The sequence below is a fragment of the Bos mutus genome, chromosome 6 (assembly GCF_027580195.1).
Source record: "Bos mutus isolate GX-2022 chromosome 6, NWIPB_WYAK_1.1, whole genome shotgun sequence".
NCBI lineage: Eukaryota > Metazoa > Chordata > Mammalia > Artiodactyla > Bovidae > Bos > Bos mutus.
The window spans coordinates 2123466-2144883 of NC_091622.1; the positions used below are offsets into that span (position 1 = coordinate 2123466).

The window sequence follows — 21418 nt, forward strand, 5'->3', positions numbered from 1 at the left end:
ATAACCCTGTATGCAAGACAGCAAAAGAGACACAGATGTATAGAACAGTCTTTTGGACTCTGGGAGAAGGCGAGGGTGGGATGATACGGGAGAATGGCATTGAAACATGTAAATTATCACATGTGAAACGAATTACCAGTCCAGGTTTGATGATATAGGGTGCTCGGGGCTGGTGCACTGGGATGACCCAGAGGGATGGGATGGGGAGGGAGGTGGGAGGGGGTTCAGGATGGGGAACATATGTACACCCGTGGTGGATTCATGTCAATGTATGGCAAAACCAATACAATATTGTAAAGTAAAAAAATTAAAAAAAAATTTTCAGCAACTCCTACTTCTTCACTGTATGAAGCAATTTTCCTTGAGGCCCTTGTCATAGGACTTGTCAAACTGAACAGGCCGTGAAAGTGATCCTTGTGTCTAAAGGAGTTAACATTACTCATTTCCAGTAAGAAAACTTATAAGCCAAAGCTATAGATTCAGAAAGGTCCACAATAGCAGTGAATATTAGAATTAATGAGGAATAGAGCCATCTATATTGGCTACTTTCTAATGTCTATTAAAAAAAACACTATAATAGACAAATGCAAAAACATATTCTTAGATTTTTCTTAGATTTTTGATCTAAGAAAAAATCAACATAGAAAAAAACACATAAAAAGTATATTTCTAACTCCAAATATTAATCAGCACTTACTGCTAATGTTCTCAAACTGATAAACTTTCACTTAAAAAGGTGATAAACTAATTAATTATATAATTTCTTCCAGTAAAATATACGGTACCAATAAGTAAGAAAAAAAAACAACAATCACATACTTCATGAAATAAAAAAAAAAAAAAAGGCAAACCAAAATCCAAAATTACCGTAAAGAAGAAATTTTATTCTGCATCTCCTGATTAAATTTTAGTTCTTCTCCTGGTCCACTTTCCTTATGAACAGGCTCTGTGGTCAGACCTGTAATCCAGCCTGTAGAGATGAATTAAATCATACACCACTAAGTGCTGCCAGTGTTAAACCCAAAATGCATGCCCCTTTGTCCACCAACATCAACCTCATTTAGTTTTGGACTTATTCTTTTTCAAAAAAGCATAAGCAAAACAAAACAAAAGAAATCAAGCTGGAAGATATTCAAACTATAAGGAAATTACTTCAGATACCATTTTTGCTTTGCTTGAAATACTGTAATACTGCAATTAAAGAAATCCTTTACTTCTTAATTTATAACTTTAGTTTTCAGGGATGAAATAAGTCAACATAGTCTAGCAAATGCAAAGAAGAACTGATGAGTAAGAGTTGTCTTTCAAAAATTACTTTCATGGAAAGTTAAAATCTCATATAACTATTGTGAAAATACAAAAATGACCAACTCAAAAGAAAGTAAGTTTTATAAGAAATGTACATAGTAACAAAACAAACTAAATTTCAGTAAATAATAATTTTTAAGTCAAAGGATATCATTTAATTTTCAAAGATACTAGAGATATACTAAACACTTTTAAAAAGCATTAATAAAGAAATTATTTTATAAATCAATAACACTCCTTTCTTTCTTATTTTTAACCAATAAAGCTTTTAATGCTATAGGTAAGGGTTACTTACTAATAAACTTAAAAAAAAATCAAAAGCACTTTATCAAATTTATATATTTTTAAAAGCAATTTATCAAATTTATATTTTTTAGATTGATTCTTTCAACTAGCTATTATGATTTTCATTTACCTTACCTGAGTATGTGGATACCACGATTTCATCATAGCCATCTTTCCCTACACAACCACCCTGGATTGATGTGACACTCTCAGACAACGTCTACAATGAATTTAAATCAAGCACTTCATCAATAAAATTTCACAAAGTTAAATAAGCTACAAAACTTATTTTCCTATCTCCCAACATTCAATATATTTTTATTGAATACTTCTGAGATTGGAAAGGTGAAAATCCTGCACAAGTGGCCAGAAATTCCAGTGTTTTTCAATATGAGGAAAGGAGACTGAAAATGACTCATGTATCTGTGTGTACCACTCAGCTGCAGTAGTTATTAATAAGCAAAGATCATTTATTTATATAAAGAAGTAAGTTCTTTTTAGAAAAACATTACATAAGCAAAACTCTTAACACATTTAGTTTATTATCTGAATTCCACAGACCACCTCTCATGTGTTTTCTCCAAGCAGCTTCTTAGAAGAATAAAGAAAATGATAGCTAACATGGGACCTCTAGGGAATTTGCTATTATGGAGAGAAACCCTGTTTTTCAGGAGTTTATATCTCTTTAAAGAAATACTTCCCAAACTTGTCTGACAATAATTACTTGGATGAGTCAACCAGGAATCTGTTTTTAACAAATACTCTAGATCAGTGGCTTTCAAGCTATTTGAAAAGTAATCAATAAGTTTTATACTGCAATCTGGTATACTTCACATATGAACATATACAACAACAGGAATAACTTAAAAGGCTTAAGTATTGTACTCTGATATATTCTAATCTATTCTCTTTCATTAAGAAAAAAAATGGGCTGGCAACCCAGCAGCTCTGCTAGGTAACTGTTATTAGGCAAAGCCCAAAACCATTGTTCTAAAGGAGAAGGTAGAGGGAATGGACGCTAGCATTAAAAATGCTAGCCGTCTTCACCCTCCCTGTAGAAGGCAAATCACTGAGCTATTCTGCAAATCAGACTATCTTAGCTGTTCCTGAGCTAATTACCTGAGGGATTCAAGTAACAGAGGTTTGATTAAATATCTGCATACAGTTAGGTTCATAAGTGCATTTTTCTTTTCCTTTGGGCATGCTGTATGGCTTGTAGGATCTTAGTTCGCTTACCAGAGATTGAACCCATGCCCCCCACAATAGAAGCATAGAGTCCTAACCACTGGACTGCCAGGGAAGTCTAAGTGCATTTTTAATGAGTGTCCCAGTGTACTTAATATATACACTAGAACTCTTTGAACTTTTTTGTTCATGTTCCTGCTAAAGTTAATTCTGAAATAAAAAACTGCATCCGTTCCTGTGTACATTTTTCAACTTTCAGATTTTCATCATTACTATATTTAAATTATTTAACTTTTAGTCTTCGCTTTCTGACTTCTGAAGTTTTTTTTATCTTGCTTAGGAAATTCTCTTATCACCAATATTATAAGGATTATATTTTTATTATTTCATTATGTTACTGTTTTCAGCCATCTTCCTTTCTTCTCTGCCTTCCACCTTCCTGCCGTCCCTCCCTTCTCTTCTTTTATCTGTCTATTTTTGGTGGCAGCTGGGTCTCTGCTGCTGCTTGTGGGCTTCCTCTAATTGTGGAGAATGCGGGCTGCCCTTTGTTGGTGGGCAGGGGCTATCCCTGCGGGGAGGGGCTTCCCTTGTTGCGGAGCACAGGCTGGAGGCACACAGGCTGGAGGCACACCGGCTTCAGCAGTTGCGGCTCATGGGCTGAGCTGCTCCGAGGCATATGAGGTCTTCCTGGAGCAGGGATCGAACACATGTCCCCCGCGTTAGCAGGCGGATTGTTAACCACTGGAGCAACAGGGAAACCCCCTCAAGTGATTATTAATTATAACTTACTCTCTCCTCACTTAGAAGTACCTTATTTAACCTACTGTACTCAGGAACAGTTAGAAAATTAAAAAAAACTGTAATTTCTACATTTTTTTGCCAACATTTTAATGAAATTCATTTACTTTATGTAATTCAAGTATCTTTTTATAAAAGACCTAGAGTTGTAGAATTAGTTAATTCAACTTATATTTTGTAAAACCAGTCACAAACCATAAAACAAGAGATCCTAGGCAATACAGTATAGACATATTTTATGTAAGTAACAACATAGAATGCTAATTAGGGGAATTCACAAAAAAAGACCTTGGTCATGGTTCAAAATGTTGGTGAGTAAATACATAAGTTTAAGTTAAAATGTGATGTTTAGGATTCCCCAGGTGGTCCAGTGGTTGTGAGTCTACCTGCCAATGCAGGGGACACAGGTTTGATTCCTGCCCCAGGAGGACTCCACATGCTATGGAGCATCTAAGCCCTTGCGCCACAATCCCTGAGCCCACACCCCACAACTACTGAAGCCTGCACACTTAGACCCACGTTCTGCAACAAGGGAAGCCACCACAGTGAGAAGCCCACACACCCCAACTAGAGAGTAGCCCCCACTCGCTGCAACTGGAGAAAGTCTGCATATGGCGACGAAGACCCAGTGCAGCCAAAAATAAATTAACTAAAAAATATTTTTAAATGCAATGTTTAAGGTATACGTATATTATCTTTTTATGATCTGCTCCTTAACTTTTTTGATTAACCAACTGTCAATCCAGACTGTGTCAAATAAGACGACTTCTCCTGATTAGAAAGACAACAAAGTGAGTGACATCAGGAATGAAGACGAGATAACAAATCTGCAGCTTTAACATAATGTGAAAGCAGTACCTCTGTCATCAAACAAACAGAAGAAAGACTTGAAAGACAGGAATCCTTAGTGCCACACCTGGCAGAGGGGACACATGTTATGTCATTACTGGCATTTGGAAAAGAAGTCAAAGAGGAGATTTGAGGTCTAAATAGGAAAGTTTCCCAGGGGTTAATGAGAAAAACTAAGAGATCTCCAACATAGGACAATTATGTATGTTTAAGCCTAAACTGTTATTTGCATCATTAACAAGGTGACTTTTTATATAAGATGAATATGAAATATATCTAGAAAATATGTTGTACAATGTTTTTATCCCCATATTATCTATATAATACTATACTTTATCTGTGCATCAAAACATCTGTATTTACTGACATGCAATTAAAGTAGGTACTGGGAGAACTTCTACCACAATTAGAGAAACTAGACAACGAAAGAAAAGTTGATACTGAGTTGTGACTTTTTGTTGTTTTTAAACAGCCTCAACACATCATGCATGAGGCAGAAGAGGGAAACCCTGGACAGGAGAACACCACTTCATGAAAATGAAAGATTCAGTTTATGCGAGAATGCTTCTCCATGTGACTCTATACCTTGGGATAAAGAAGCCTAATTATGCTTAAAATTTGTGAGCTAAAAATTACTCTTATCTAGTATTTCTTATACAGTAGACCTTGGGTGACTAAAAGTGAAATTGCTACTTTGCTCTTTCTGTTTAAGGATATTTTTTATATCATCTCAACAATATGAAGTTTATTCTCCAAATCTTATTACTTTAAAACAACACAATCTCATTTATGTTACCCAAACATATAAATGTTACTCCTATAATATATTATGCATTATAGAAACTAAGGTAAAATATTTAATAATTTAGATATAGAATATTTAGAAATCAAATGAAAAAGTAATTCATTGTTCAGCTTGAGGGCAATATCTATTTTTCAAACATAAGAGCAGTCTAGACAAGATTTTGATAATATCAAAGCAGCAATATTTTAAGCCAAACACAAGATTTTAACATAATCATTTAATAAAACACAGACTGTCAGCCATTTCTATAATTGTTTGATGAATGATAAACATATATAGTCTTCTTAAAAATGAACTTACATGATCAAATCGTAGAACAGGCTCATTGGCATTATCAAAACCATATACTTCCACCATTCCATCATCTCTTCCAACAAGTAAATCTTTAACCCCATCACCCACAATGTCAAAGCTGTCAACACACAAAATACCTTTAAAAAAAGGTAAGTGATAAATTAGCAATAATACTGATATTGCAGTCAAATATACTATGAATAAAAAAAATCTATATATCAGAGTAGAGAAAAAAAAAAAACACAGTAAATTACAACTATGGCAATAACTTCCTAATTCAATTCCCTGTCCTTAATTTCAACCTGTTTCCTGGCAAATCCACTCTCTACGGAGTGTTTTTGTTTTAGTTTTGGTAAATTAGATCACATCATATTACCACTTACAGTTTTCCAATGACTCCCCACTGCACCTAGACTAAAATTCAAACCCTTTACCAAGGCTCCCAAGGACCTACATGACTTGGCCATAGCCTACCTCTGACTTCATTTCATGCCATATTTAGCCACACTGGTCTTCCTTCTGCTCCTCAAACGAATAGAATTTACCTCTGCCTCAAGTTCTCTGCCTTTATTTTTTCCTCTTCCCAGACATTTTTTTCCCTTAAATGTTTTGCATTGTTAACATATTTTCTCATAAATCAGATTTCATGCTGTACTTATAAAGAGCCATCCAAATTTACCAAGTCAGATAAAAATTCCCCTTAGAAAGGTATAAATTCCTTACAAAAAAGGAATATTCTTTGATCTCACTGTACTTCTTTGACTCATACCAAGTACTCCCAAATTCCAATTAATTCCCTACAGCAAACAATGAAAACTGGATTTGAGCCGAGATTGATGTTATAGATAAACGTTAGCCCATAAAAGCCTATCCATCCCAAATTACTATTAGTATATCCTGTGTGTTCTCAGTAGTCGTGTCTGACTCTTTCTGACCCCTTCGACTGTAGCCCACCAGTCTCTTCTGTCCATGGGATTTTCCAGGCAAGAATACTGGAGTGGGTTGCCACATCCTACTCCAGGGGATCATCCTGATCCACAGATTGAATCAGTATCTCTTATGTTTCCTGCATTCACAGGTGGATCCTTTACCACTGAGCCACCTGGGAAGCCCCGTTAGTACATCTTACCTTAAAAAGTTACAGCAAAACTGATAGACCTGCTAAATAAACAAATAGTAAATACACATGAGGTGGCTCTGTAAATTGCTAGGTCTGCTCTGCCTTACGGATAAAGGAAACAGGATGAACTATACAATGCAGGTTGGTCTATTTATCTATCTGTCTCTGTGGCCAAGCACCATGCAGCAGGCAGGGTCTTAGTTCTCCGACCAGGATCAAATTCATGCTCTTGGAAGTGAAAGCATGGAGTCCTAACCACTGGACTGCCACGGAATTCCCAGGCTATTTTATTCAATAATCACTAAAATTCAGAATCTGAGTTACATAAAAAACATACCTCCCCTCTTTTTCTCATTTCGAATTTCCCACTTGTGTATTGGTTTGGATGTAGTGATCTGAATAAGCCCAAGTTTTCCATCTGACGTTCCAAACAAAAGGTCTTCTCCAGAGTCACCTAGTTACAGTTAAAGTCAACATATTATAGTTATCTCACAGCTCACACTATTCCTTTAAAATTAAAATACTTTCCTATATATTGGCTTTCATATAAAATCTCATTTAAAATATAATGAAAAGACAGATTTTAATTAATTTACTTATTTTAGAAAGATGGTTATACATTCACAGAATTTTATAACCATAAGAGATGGTTTCCTCATCAAGTAATCTTGAGATGAGGAAACTGAAAAGTCAAGTTCAGTGACTCATTACTGTTAGCTACTGGCAAGTTAGAAGACAACTTTCTCTATTTCAGTTCAAGTTCTTTTTACAGTTTCCCATTTTCACTTAATATATAGTTAAATGATTAAAACCCTGAAACATCTAAACTTAAATAACATAACATTATTTGATTGTCAAAAATTAAATCCTCATTACCGCCATTTCCATTGTGTAGGGCTAAAACAGTAGGTGGGCCAGGAACTTCAATTTCATACGTCACATCAGATCCCTGAAGGAGAACAAGTATTTTAAAACTAAAATAGAATACAAATTGAAATACTGATAATAAAAGGATTCATAGATAACATCAATATTCATATAAAGAACTCTAGAATAGAACTATTGGGAAAAAAACAGATTGTGAATATTAACTTTTGTTAGCAAACTTGCACGTTGACTCATTTTACATATATATACATACATACATATATATATATATATATATATATGGCCAAGTCACTTCAGTCATGTCTGACTTTGGCGACCCCATAGATGGCAGCCCACCAGGCTCCCCCATTCCTGGGATTCTCCAGGAAAGAACACTGGACTGGGTTGCCATTTTTCTTCTCCAATGCATGAAAGCAAAAGGTGAAAGTGAAGTCGCTCAGGCATGTCCGACTTAGCGACCCCATGGACTGCAGCCTACCAGGTTCCTCCATCCATGGGATTTTCCAGGCAAGAGTACTGGAGTGGGGTGCCATTGCCTTCTCCAATATATATATATATATATATATATATATATATATATATATAAAAATATAAAAGAGCAAGGAAATAAGTATTTCAAATATTCTCCACTTTGAATAATTTTCATTTTAGGTACTTTGCATGAAAACTTGACACTGGTAAATTTCCCTATCAAAACTTTCTAGGAACAAGCTTTTTCTTCTGTCCTAACTTGGGGCACATTCAAACAGACTCAAAGCTACTTCCTAAGGAAAATTCTGTATCTCCAAAACCCACTCTAGTAAGACGCAGAATTCCCTGCTATTTAGATAAGAAAACAAGTTAAATTCTGTCTTTTTTTCAATTTTGTCACTTATAATGCTTTAATTTGGTGCATGGTATTTGTGAAGCTGTTAAAGAATGAGATAGAAGTATTAAATTCACATAGAAAAAATACGATAAATCTCTCAATGAAGAAACATTTGCAAAATTACAGTAAATCTGATATACCATTTTGTTTAAAAATTTTAAATACATATAGAATATATGAGTCATATGCTTTATACTTTATTTAGAATAACATTAAGTATTCACAGGTATCTGTATCTAACTATACAAACACAAAACTATAACTATATAAACACAAACTGTTTTAAAAAGGCTACCTTTGGGGTAATGGATTGCATACAGAAGCAGAGGGGAAGTAGGTAAGAAGTGTGCAGGTCAGAGGAAAGACTTCAAGTTTTTACTTTCCACAGTAAGCACACGTGTCACTGGTTAAACAAAGCAGGGTCCTAGAATTCAGTCAGGTCAACTTCTAAATGGATGTGAGTCAGCTCCTATTAAAAGCCTTACTCAAACAACTCATACTGGGGAGCACAGGCTAGGGGAGAGATCAATCATCCATGCTCCTAGAGAGAATCTCGAACACTACCTTAGTCACCCATAGGGGAAAAAAAAGAACTGATGTCTAAACATACAGCTGATTCATTTTGCTGTACAGCAGAAACTAGCACAACATCATAAAGCAAATAAACATCAATAAAAATTAATTTTAAAAAAGGGGGGCTGATGCTAAGAAATGGCCATCTGGTAGTACAGAATAAATAGCTATACTTTTTGTTCAATTGCACTATCATCATCCTAAATTTTGATACAAATAATTCATCCATTTACATTTAAACTTATATTATATTTTTGTCATTTACATTTGAACTTTATTTTATGGGTCCTGGGTGTGTGTATGTGTGTGTGAGAGAGAGTGTGAAAGTCACTTTCGTAATTCTTTGGTGCTCCAGTGGTTAGGACATTGCACTTTCACTGCCAAGGGTCTGAGTTCAATCCTTGGTCGGGGAACTAACATCCCACAAGCTGCACAGCAGGGTCAAAAAAAAAAGTCACTTTCAAGAAGACAGTTGTAACTAGTATTATTAATAACAATGGCCTTAAGTAGTTGCTTTAGCCAATCACAGTTTTTAATAGAAATATAAAGATAATAAATAATTTTTCAAATATTTACTGAGTGCTTATTCTGTTCAACATATTGTCATAAATGCTGGATAAACTCAAATGATACAATCTTGATCTCAACTCTCCCTTGTTAAAGCCTAACACCTTCTCCCCAATCCAACTTCCTCTTTTAGTTTGATTTTTGGGGAGAGGGAAGGGTGATAGAAACATTCAGAAAATTAAGATCATGGCATCCGGTCCCATCACTTCATGGCAAACAGATGGTGAAACAGTGGCTGACTTTATTTTTTTTGGCTCCAAAATCACTGCAGATGGTGACTGCAGCTATGAAATTAAAAGATGCTTGCTCCCTGGAAGAAAAGCTATGAACAACCTAGACAACATATTGAAAAGCAGAGACATTACTTTGTCGACAAAGGTCCGTATAGTCAAAGCTATCGTTTTTCTAGTAGTCATGTATGGATGTGAGAGTCAAACCATAAAGAAAGGTGAGTGCCAAAGAATTGATGCTTTCGAACTGTGGTGTTGGAGAAGACTCTTGGGAGTCCCTTGGACTGCAAGGAGATCAAGCTAGTCCATCCTAAAGGAAATCAGTCCTAAACATTCACTAGAAGGACTGATGCTGAAATTGAAACTCCAATACTTTGACCACCTGAGGCAAAGAACTGACTCATTAGAAAAAACTCTGACACTGGGCAAGATTGAAGGCAGGAGGAGAAGGGAATGACAGAAGACGTCACTGATTTGATGGACATGAGTTTGAGCAAGCTCCGGGAGTTGGTGATGGACAGGGAAGCCTGGTGTGCTGCAGTCCATGGGGTCGCAAAGACGACTGAGAGACTGACCTGAACTGAGGGTGATAGACAGGAAAAAAAAAATAAAAGTGGGGAAGTAAATGTAGCAAAAGTACTACATTCTAATTAAACTAACTCAGATATCATGTATGGGGTGAAGGGGAGAAAAGTGTCCTTTTTTCCATATATGCTTCTCTAAAAACTTGCTAAAGATTTCAACACATTTGCCTCAAGTAAAAAAAAAAAAAAAATAAGGTTAGTCAAGTAAAACACTAAAAAATTTTCAGATATAATTTTAAGATATTTAAAGTGGTAGTGGTCACTAAAGTAATTTATCTCAATTATACATTCTTCATCAATATTTACATACCTAAATTATGAAAAACTATAAAAATGCAAATAACAGTAACCTGTAAAACTCGGAGTACTCTGTCCTGGCAGGCCAACACCGGTACTTCACGAAGTAGTCTTTCCACTGGAAGGCAGATGACGTCATTGATTTTGTCCCCAGAAAGGTAATAATGTTGGTCTTTGCAGTCACAATAATGGTTATAGATGTAACTTGCACTGAGAAAAAGGTCTGAGCCAGATATGTGCCTGAGAGTATGAAAAGTAATTTAAGACATCCACATTTTTAAAAATAAGCATAGGAAACTCCTGAATTATTTTCAGAGATGAAAAGTTTATTTATTTACAGTTTACTATCATTTTATCATAGACTCAGAGAACACTGTTTGTTTTCATTTCCCATACTTATTCTAGCCTTTTGGTATAGCCATGATTTTGAAAGCTGAAAATGAGGTTCTTAAGGCCTCGGGCTTCTCAAAAATTGAGTTCAGAAAAACTATAAACAAAGATAGGATAACGGTAATTCACCTGTCTACACCTGGACAATTAATATATCAAAAAGTAGGTTTTTTTTTTTAATGTGTACTATGTGCCAAGCACTGTCCTAAGTGACTTAAATATATTAGCTCAATCCTCATAACTCTATAAACTAGGAACAATTATTCTTAGTTTATACAATTATCCCTTTTTAAGGGGAATAATATTAATAAAATGTTAAGTAACTTGCCTAAATGCACAGTAGACAGTAGACTGGATTGCAACTCAGGTAGCTTTAACTCTCCAGTTATCTTTCTTGCATGCTCAGCCATTCGGTTGTGTCTGACTCTTTGCAATCCCATGGACTGTAGCCCACTAGGCTACTCTGTCCATGGAACTTTCCAGGCAAGAATACTGGAATGAGTGAGTGAGTTGCCATTTCCTACTCCATATCTTTCTTACTACCACACTACATAGAATAAGGCTATCTAAATTGAATCTACCTAAAACTAAATAATAAATAGTGGAAAAAAATGATTTCATTAGAATTTTAACTTGAAAAAAGAAATAATAAGTTCATTTAAAATTATATTTAATAAAATTTAGAAAATAATCATAATTATATTCTAATTCTTAGAATGAATCAAGTTTTCATTGGGGAGGTAAAATATTTGACAAAAATTATATACTAATATATTATTTTCACTAGATAGCTATCATCACTTGTGATCATAAAGAGGGTATTTATTTGAATGTAAATATCTGGGGAGTTCTTTCACTTCTTTTATACTTTGGTTATGAATCATAACTGAATATAAATACTATAAATGTCTTGAAAAGATTTCAATAACCAATTGATTATATATTGATTCCAGGTCAAATTCAATTTCTGACTCATGAAGTATTTTTAGTTGTTTCCTAGATAACCTATTAAGATATGATACTTAATCAGATGTTTGTTACCTATCCAAAATATTGTAAATGGACATGTAAAAATAAAAAGAGAGAATAAACATACATAGCTTTAATGCTTTCAGTGAGGTTTGTTTCAAAAGAGAGGAACTGTTTTCCTCTCTTTGTGAAGCCTCTAATTTCAGATCCTGCAGCAATAAAAATTTTCTCCTGGGGTGTATTAAGAGCCCCTCCTAGTTCCAATCTTGCAATCTTCTGCCCAGGTAAAGTCTTGAACACTGTCTGCAAAAATTGTTAAGGGAAAAATTAAGTACACAAACTTACTACAAATATATTCCTTTACCATACAAAATGTGGTGCTTTTAAATTTACAAAAGTTTATAGTTTTACCATATAGGAACACCTGTAGATACAAATGTGCTTACTTCAACCGTCTTGTGGATTTTTTTGCTAAATATCTTCAAACTTTATGTTTATTCCCCCACATATTTCAATAACATCATTAAAATCTAAATTCTTGCAACTCAAAGTATGGCTCACTAAGCAGCAAAACAGCATCACTTTCCTTATTAGAAATTCAGACCCTCAGGCTCAACTGTAGATCTACTGAATGAGAATCTGCACTTTACCAAGACTCCCCATCTGGTTCCAATGGACATGTTTTTACACTTTAATCATCTTTTTATGGGCTTCCCTGTGACTCAGCTGGCTAAGAATCTGTCTGCAATGCAGGAGACCTGGGTTTGATCCCTGGGTTGGGAAGATCCCCTGGAGAAAAAAATGGCTACCTCCCCCAGTATTTTAATCATCTTTTTAAAAGTAATTTCTCATGGTTCCCTTACAATTTTAGAAATTTTAGTAGTATAAACAAAGGACTACAGAATCTACTGAAAACCTGAGTGTATAACTTCATATCTCTCTTTATTTAATTGGAAGTATTTGCATTATTAATTTCTTTTTCCTTACTTTCTATTTTATTATTGGCATCAGTTTCTTCCTTCACCCTCAATGACTTTATACACAGAGAACAAAATATCTGGAAGAATATATGAATAATGGAAACACTGAGTTTCTGATAGTTTTTACCTGCTTCATCTTTTTGTAAATTCCATATAAGGTATAATGAAGATAAGAGTTCACATCTCAGACTTATCACTTTTAAATTATAGTCTATGAATATGATAATATAATAATCACTTCCTTGACTAGGCTATATTAAGTGGTAAAGGTGATGCGATGGTCATTTCCAGGTTGCACTCTGTTATGTAAGACTCTATCTTAGCAGACTGGACAGATTTTTCCATTGGCCTGAAGAAGCAGGTTGCCATGTTGTGAGAGGGCCTGTGAGAAGACCACACAGCAAGGAAGTGTGGAGGCCTCAAATGATGAAAGCAGGCCTGGGCTTATAGACAGCAATAAAGTGGGGATCTCAGTTCAATAATAATAAAGAATTGAATTCTTCAAACAGCCAAGTTTTGGCCTCATGGAATAGGACCCTGAGCTCCAGAAAGAAATTGAGCCTGGCTAACATCTATGTTGCAGCCACATGAGGCCTCAAGGCTGGATTCCTGCCTCTGCGAGATAATAAATGTGTTTCATTGTTAGCCCCTAAATTTGAGGTAATTTGTTACAAAGCAGAAAAAACTAATATATCACCTTAGAATGTCAAAGATGTTTTACAAACAGCTAACAAATAACTCTTATGCTGCCTGAAGTCTCATACTTCATATCACTACTTCCTTTAACCCATTTTTCATTGTGCTTTAGAAAAAGCTTAACCTGGGAGTATTCAAAACATACACATACCACTGCTTCTCCCTTCTTCATGCCAAAGCACATAACTATGCCATCATGATCTCCAACAACCACCTGTAACAGATTGAAGAGAATCTAAAATTACTGTTATTACACCTTATTAACTTATATGGGGAAACAAGATCCACAATATAGAAATTATAATTTTAAAAAACAGAGATCAGAAAACCTAGTAAAGACAGCCCTACAAAAAAATATTCACTAAAGAATTATAGGAAAGGGAAAAAGAGAAGCCTGTGGGAGTTGTTAACAAAAGTAGCTGGTTTCCTACAAGGTAAAGAGAACAAAAGAATACAGATGGATATGGCAAGGTGACTTTTTCCCCGTCACCAGGGCATAAGAATGTTGTAAGATTAATTTTTAAAGCACTACGAAAGTAAGTTTGTGACAGACCTATTTGATATATTTAAAAGCTTTTTTTGTTTTTTAATTTTTATTGAATATAGTTGATTTACCTAAACAAAAACTTTTGCATAGCAAAGGGAATCATAGAAAAAAAGAAAAGAAAATCTATCAAATGGGAGAAAGTATTTGCAAATAATATGAGCAATAAGGGGTTAATATATAAACAGCTCATACAGCTTAATATTAGAAACACAACCTGATTGAAAAATGGGCAGAAGACCTGAATAAACATTTTTCCAAAGAGGAAATGCAAATAGCCAACAGGGACATGAAAAGATGCTTAACATCCCTAATCATCAGAGAAATACAAATCAAAACCACAATGAGATATCACCTCACACCTGTCAGAATGGCAATCATCAAAAATAACATAAATAACAAATGCTGACAAAGATGTGGAGAAAAGGAACTCTTGTACTCTGTTGGTGGGAATATAAATTGGTGCAGTCACTGTAGAAAATAATATTGAGGTTTCTCAAAAAACTAAAAATAAAACTACTATATGACCCAGAAATGCCACTCCTGGGCATATATCTGAAAAAACCAAAAACATGAATTCAAAAAGATATATGCACCCCAATGTTCATGGCACTGTTTATAATTGCCAAGATATAGAAACAACATAAGTGCCCATTAACAGATGAATGGATAAAGAATACTACTCAGTCATAAAAAAGAATGAAATTTCCCATTTGCAAATAACATGGATGGACTTAGAGGGCATGATGTTAAGTGAAATAAGTCAGACAGAGAAAAACAAACCATATATCATTTGTATGTGGAATCTAGAAAAAACACAACAAATTAGTGAATATAACAAAAAGTAGCAGAGTCACAAATATAGAAAACAAACTGCCAGGGGTTGCCAGTTGGGAGAGGGAAGGAGAAGGGGCAACACAGGAGTAGGGATTAAGAGATACAAACCAGTATGTATAAAATTAGGTACAAGGATATACTGTACAACACAGAGAACAGAGCCAATATGTTATAATAACTATAAATGGAATATAATGTTTAAAAATTATTAATCACTATATTGCATACCTGTGACTTACATAATATTATACACCAAAAATAAAAAGTATTTTCTCTACAGCATATTGTGTTTTATATTTCTTTTTTCATATATACAATCTGGTATGCACAAGTACACTCAGGGAAAATTATTCCCAGAAAAATGGAACATAGTTTTCAACTAGTTTGCTAATACTATTTACTGATTGTACATGATACTTATAATGTACAAGAAAATTACTGTATATAAGTGTCCCTTGGTATTCCAACCTCTGTTCAAATTAACAGAAATCCATTTCCACTTTAGCTTTGAAATTAAAATAAAAACCCATCACCCAGTTTTCCAATTATCAAGTGTTTTCCCAATAGTGTTTGATTTGTCATATCCCATGGAGTATTTTAAAAACTTATTTATTTATTTGGCTGCTCCAGGTCTTAGTTGCAGCACACAAGATCTTCAATCTTCATTGGGACATAAGACTCTTTGTTGCAGCATGTGCGATCCAGTTCCCCAGCTAGGGATCGAACACAGGCCCCCTGCGTTGGGAGCACAGAGTCTTAGCTACTAGACCAAAGCAAATCCCAGACATCAGATCATTTCACCTCTAAATATTTCAGATGTGTACCCCTGAAGAAAACCATAATCACAATATATTATCACAAGTAATAATTTCTTAAATGGTCTAATCATAAATCTGTGTTCAAATTTCTATGATTTTTTTTAAAAAATGTCTTTATAAGTTGGTTAGTTTGAATTAAAATCTGAAGTCCAAAAAAAAAAAAAAACTTATTAATAAAGAAGGGCATATAAACCTCTCCTCTGTAAGAGCTAGAGATATGGAGGCATCAGTATCTCTACATTACCTTTTGTGTGGCTCTATGTTTTGAGGCAGGAAGTAGCTTCATAGTCTTCTGAGAGGTCACTCCCACCTAAGGAAACACATCAGCTGCCTAGTTAATGTTTTCTAATACACTAATTTAAAGTTATACCTCAAAGATTAAAAGGACCAGCAGATTCTAATCATAGTAAGCCTTAGTTTTGTAATTGCAATTAGTGATATGAAATAATTGTTATCAGCAGTGAATTTATTTTCTAATGAAATATGCCACAAAAGTCAGAATATAGGAAACAATCAAAAACAGTAAAATTCATGTTATAAAGTTGTCAAGTCAAATATAATTATGTGACATTACTGGCAAGGTACTTCACACAAAAAAATTATATCTAGAGGCCTTTTCTTACAACTTCATACAGCTGTTAAAGAAGAGTTTGTAATGAAAAATCTTTAGAAATAGATTATTATTGAAAATGGAACAGAGAAGATTTTTGCTAAGACACCAACATGCTGATGACAATGACATCCAATCTAACTGATGATGAAGATTTTTTACAAAAGGTACAGAAGATGAAAACAGCATGGTTTGCTCAGCAGAGAAATGTCAGTAGTTAGGCATGGTTGGGGGAGGAGAATGAGACCAAAGGGAGAGAAATTGAGACAATAGATCATGAAAGAATTTACATATTGTACATATAGATCTATCCTGTTATTCTGTATTCTATGGAATAGTGTTAAAGTTTAAACTAATCTACTTAGATTTGTATTTTTGAAACATCAGTCTAGCCAGTGTTGTGAAGTATGGGTTGGAGGGAGAGGAGGATGGAGGCTATTATCCAAGAGATAAGGACTGAACTGGGGATAACAGAGATGGAGGGAGAAAACGTGACAGATTCAACAGATACTTCAGAGACAGAAACAGCAAAATGTGATGACCAGATGGATATGGAAGATATTAAGGTGGGATCATGAGAAACGCTGGGATGGAAGACACACAAGCTGGAATCAAGATTGCTGGGAGAAATATCAATAACCTCAGATATGCAGATGACACCACCCTTACAGCAGAAAGTGAAGAGGAACTAAAAAGCCTCTTGATGAAAGTGAAAGAGGATAGTGAAAAAGTTGGCTTAAAGCTCAACATTCAGAAACCTAAGATCATGGCATCTGGTCCCATCGCTTCATGGGAAATAGATGGGGAAACAGTGGAAACAGTGTCAGACTTTATTTTTTGGGGCTCCAAAATCACTGCAGATGGTGACTGCAGCCATGAAATTAAAAGACACTCCTTGGAAGGAAAGTTATGACTAACCTAGATAGCATATTAAAAAGCAGAGATACTACTTGGCCAACAAAAGTCCATCTAGTCAAGGCTATGGTTTTTCCAGTGGTCATGTATGGATGTGAGAGTTGGACTGTGAAGAAACCTGAGCGCTGAAGAATTGATGTTTTTGAACTGTGGTGTTGGAGAAGACTCTTGAGAGTCCCTTGGACTGCAAGGAGATCCAACCAGTCCATCCTAAAGGAGACCAGTCCGGGGTGTTCATTGGAAGGACTGATGTTGAAGCTGAAACTCCAATACTTTGGCCACCTCATGTGAAGAGTTGACTCATTGGAAAAGACCCTGATGCCGGGAGGGATTGGGGGCAGGAGGAGAAGGGGATGACAGAGGATGAGATGGCTGGATGGCATCACCGACTCGATGCACGTGAGTTTGTGTGAACTCCAGGAGTTGGTGATAGACAGGGAGGCCTGGCATGCTGCGATTCATGGGGTCGCAAAGAGTCAGACACGACTGAGCTGAACTGAATGGGAAGTATCTGGCATAAGTCTCAAGTAAAGTGGCAGGATAAACATTTGTACCATTAGCCAAAAGCGGATTACTGGGAAAGGGGATGGAGAAGAGGGAAAGTCTAGGGCTGAAATACTGAGAGGCAGGGTGGTGTAACAGAAAGAGCTGCTGCTGCTGCTGCTAAGTGCTAAGAGACTTTGTTTCAAATAGGAACTGCATCAGTTTGGCTATTATGAAAACTACCTTCTTTGAAGCCCTTTGATCGTCACGTACCGACTTTGAGAATTTTTGTGAAGGAAAATATATCTGAAGTTCCAATACTTTGGCCACCTGATGCTAAGAGCTGACTCACTGGAAAAGACCCTAATGCTGGGAAAAACTGAGGGCAGGAGAAGGGGATGACTGAGGATGAGATGGCTGGACATGGGTCTGAGTAAGCTCTAGGAGACAGTGAAGGACAGGGAAGCCTGGCGTGTTGCATGCAGTCCATGGGGTCCCAAAGAATCTGACACGACTGAGCGACGAACAACAACACAATATATGCACAAAAGGGAAACTGAGAATAAACCAGACCTCGAAAACGGCTACCATTGCTTTTATTACGATCCTGGTAGCCAGGTCCAGCTCACAGTACGAAATAAGTGTCTGGCCCGAGGGACACGAGACTGAGTAGAGAAGGAGAGTCAGGAGTTTGAAGCCCACAGGTAGCTGCAGCCAGAGGGGAGGAGAAGGGCCTTGGGGAGGAATCCCGGATCGCGTCAGGACACTCGGAGCATCTTCAGGACGCCGGCACTCCGAGGCGGGGTCGGGGAGGCGGGGGCGGTTCTCCTTCTTCCCAAATGCCGGCGGACCAGCCCCGATGGCAAGCCTGTGCGGAAGGCGTCTGGAGGGCTCCACTCACACCCACTCCTTCGCCGCTCGGCTCCCACAGACCCCAACAAACGGCAGTGGAAGGATCGAATCCTCTCTTAGAGCCGGGCTCATCTCGCGCAGCGTCCGCCCCAACCCCTCAGGTTTACCTGCAAATAATCCGCTCGGTTTAGATTCAGATCCATAACAGCGGCACGGAGGCGGCGGACAGCGCCAGGCCAGGCTAGGTGGATCAAAGAGTGTGGTATCCCAGGCCTCAGGGGAAACTGCTAGCGACGCCTTTGAGGGGTAACGCCAGCTACTGTGGGTTCAGTGGGGGATGCAAAGGCGAAGCGTCAGGGCAGCGGCGTCCTGAGTGACGTCAGGACGTTCCTGCGAGTGGGCTCTGGAGGGCGTGAAGCCCCGCCCACCTCCCGACAGACCGCCCACTGACTGAACCCGCTCCAATGAGAGGCGGAGAGGGAAGGAGGGCGGGGTTCAGGAGCCCTGAGAGGAGTGGTTTCCAGGGAGCCAAGACGCAGAAGAGCTACGATGCCACTACTACCCTGAGCCCCAAGTCTTTGTCTTTGTGTGTGGAGCACTGACTTGAAGCCAGGGTAGATTCTGACCTCTTTTACCTCCACTGACCTCTTTCACCGCCACTGGAAAGGCTCCCTCAAAGAAATATGTTTCACCGCCGTTAAGAGTCAGTTTACAAGCAGCAGTTCTCAAACTTTTGGCCCTAGGACCCCTTTGAGTTCAGTTCAGTTCAGTCGCTCAGTCGTGTCCGACTCTTTGCGACCCCATGAACCACAGCTCGCCAGGCCTCCCTGTCCATCACCAATTCCCGGAGTTCACCCAAACCCATGTCCATCGAGTCAGTGATGCCATCCAACCATCTCATCCTCTGTCGTCCCCTTCTCCTCCTGCCCCAATCCCTCCCAGCATCAGGGTCTTTTCAAATGAGTCAGCTCTTCGCATGAGGTGGCCAAAGTATTGGAGTTTCAGCTTCAACATCAGTCCTTCCAATGAACACCCGGGACTGATCTCCTTTAGGATGGACTGGTTGGATCTCCTTGCAGTCCAAGGGACTCTCAAGAGTCTTCTCCAACACCACAGTTCAAAAGCATTGATTCTTCAGTGCTCAGCTTCTTTATAGTCCAACTCTCACATCCATACATGACCACAGGAAAAACCATAGCCTTGACTAGACAGACCTTTGTTGGCAAAGTAATGTCTCTGCTTTTTAATATGCTGTCTAGGTTGGTCATAACTTTCCTTCCAAGGAGTAAGCGTCTTTTGATTTCATGGCTGCAATCACCATCTGCAGTGATTTTGGAGCCCAGAAAAGTAAAGTCTGACACTGTTTCCACTGTTTCCCCATCTATTTCCCAAGAAGTGATGGGACTGGATGCCATGATCTTAGTTTTCTGAATGTTGAGGTTTAAGCCAACTTTTTCACTCTCCACTTTCACTTTCATCAAGAGGCTCTTTAGTTCTTCTATGGCTTTCTGCCATAAGGGTGGTGTCATCTGCATATCGGAGGTTATTGATATTTTCCCAGCAATCTTGATTCCAGCTTGTGTTTCTTCCAGCCCAGCGTTTCCCATGATGTACTCTGCATATAAGTTAAATAAGTAGGGTGACAATATACAACTTTGACGTACTCCTTCTCCTATTTTGTAAAGGACCCCTTTACAAAACTCTTATAAACTGTTGAGGACCCTAAAGACCTTTGTTTATATGAATTATCTGTTGATACTTACCAAATAGAACTAAATTTCTAAAAATAATGTTGAAAAAATAATGAACTCATTATGTATATATTTTAATGAAAAATCATTCTTTTCCAAAATAAAAGTAAAAAGACTGGCTTTGTTTGCAAATCTATTGACTGCCCACCTGAAGAATAAGCGAGGAAGTCCCGGATCTACTTCTGCATACAATCTATTGGTATATGTAGTTTCTGTTGTTGTTGTTACTGTAAGTATATGAAGAAAATGAGGCCCAAACTCAACAAGTGGTAGTTTTTGAAAAGTTAGTTGCAATGTGGAATGTGGCTTCATTTAACAAACAGATTTTTGAGGATGTTGTATATGTTATCAAAGATTCCATCAGAAAAAATTTGAAGTGTTGAAAAGTTGTCAGCCTCAGATGATGGGCACAAATTTTTGCAAATTCTAATTTGTGCTTAAAAGTTTGAATTTTAAGCATTGGCAACAAATGTCAATTATTTTCCTTTAAATGATAGTTTCCCTTCTTTAATTAACAAGGAAGTATATGCCAAGTACCCAAGTCTAAATAATCATAATTTGCCTGTCAGTCATGCTTTCAAAAAAAATGTACCATGAAAAACATCAGTGAATTCAGCCAGCAACTCAAATAGTCTTACAAGTGTTTTCCCTTGAAACAACTAATGTACTTCTATATTCACTAGAAATGCTTTGTGCATACTTCACATGTCACCCCACAGAATATTAAAAAAAATAATCCAGCATAGAGACTTAAAATTAACTATTTCCACTGCTTCATAAACGACATTTTTATTAATACATGAAGCATTGTTTCCTGTTGGTAACAAAGGGATGAAGAATAAAATGACTACAACAGTTTAAAGCCCTTGCCTTGATCCGTGCTTAAGTACCAGCAGTATTAACCCTTGTTTTTGTACAGTCA

At 36.9% G+C, this 21418-nt stretch overlaps 1 protein-coding gene across 2 annotated transcripts in view; it reads right to left on the reverse strand.

Annotated features, from left to right (window-relative positions):
* The window catches only part of BBS7 (Bardet-Biedl syndrome 7), a 38758-nt gene extending 19631 nt beyond the window's left edge, over positions 1–19127 (reverse strand). For both annotated transcript variants that reach the window (XM_070371924.1, XM_005892193.3), the window contains exons 1-10: positions 18913–19127; positions 16130–16195; positions 13838–13900; positions 12138–12313; positions 10705–10891; positions 7521–7593; positions 6982–7098; positions 5531–5661; positions 1729–1813; positions 868–970 (exon numbers count right to left, since the gene is read on the reverse strand). In XM_070371924.1, the coding sequence (XP_070228025.1) occupies positions 868–970; positions 1729–1813; positions 5531–5661; positions 6982–7098; positions 7521–7593; positions 10705–10891; positions 12138–12313; positions 13838–13900; positions 16130–16195; positions 18913–18948 (1037 nt within the window). In that variant the 5' untranslated portion in view covers positions 18949–19127. The remainder of the gene's footprint in view (positions 1–867; positions 971–1728; positions 1814–5530; positions 5662–6981; positions 7099–7520; positions 7594–10704; positions 10892–12137; positions 12314–13837; positions 13901–16129; positions 16196–18912) is intronic.
* Between the last annotated feature and the right edge of the window lie 2291 nt (positions 19128–21418).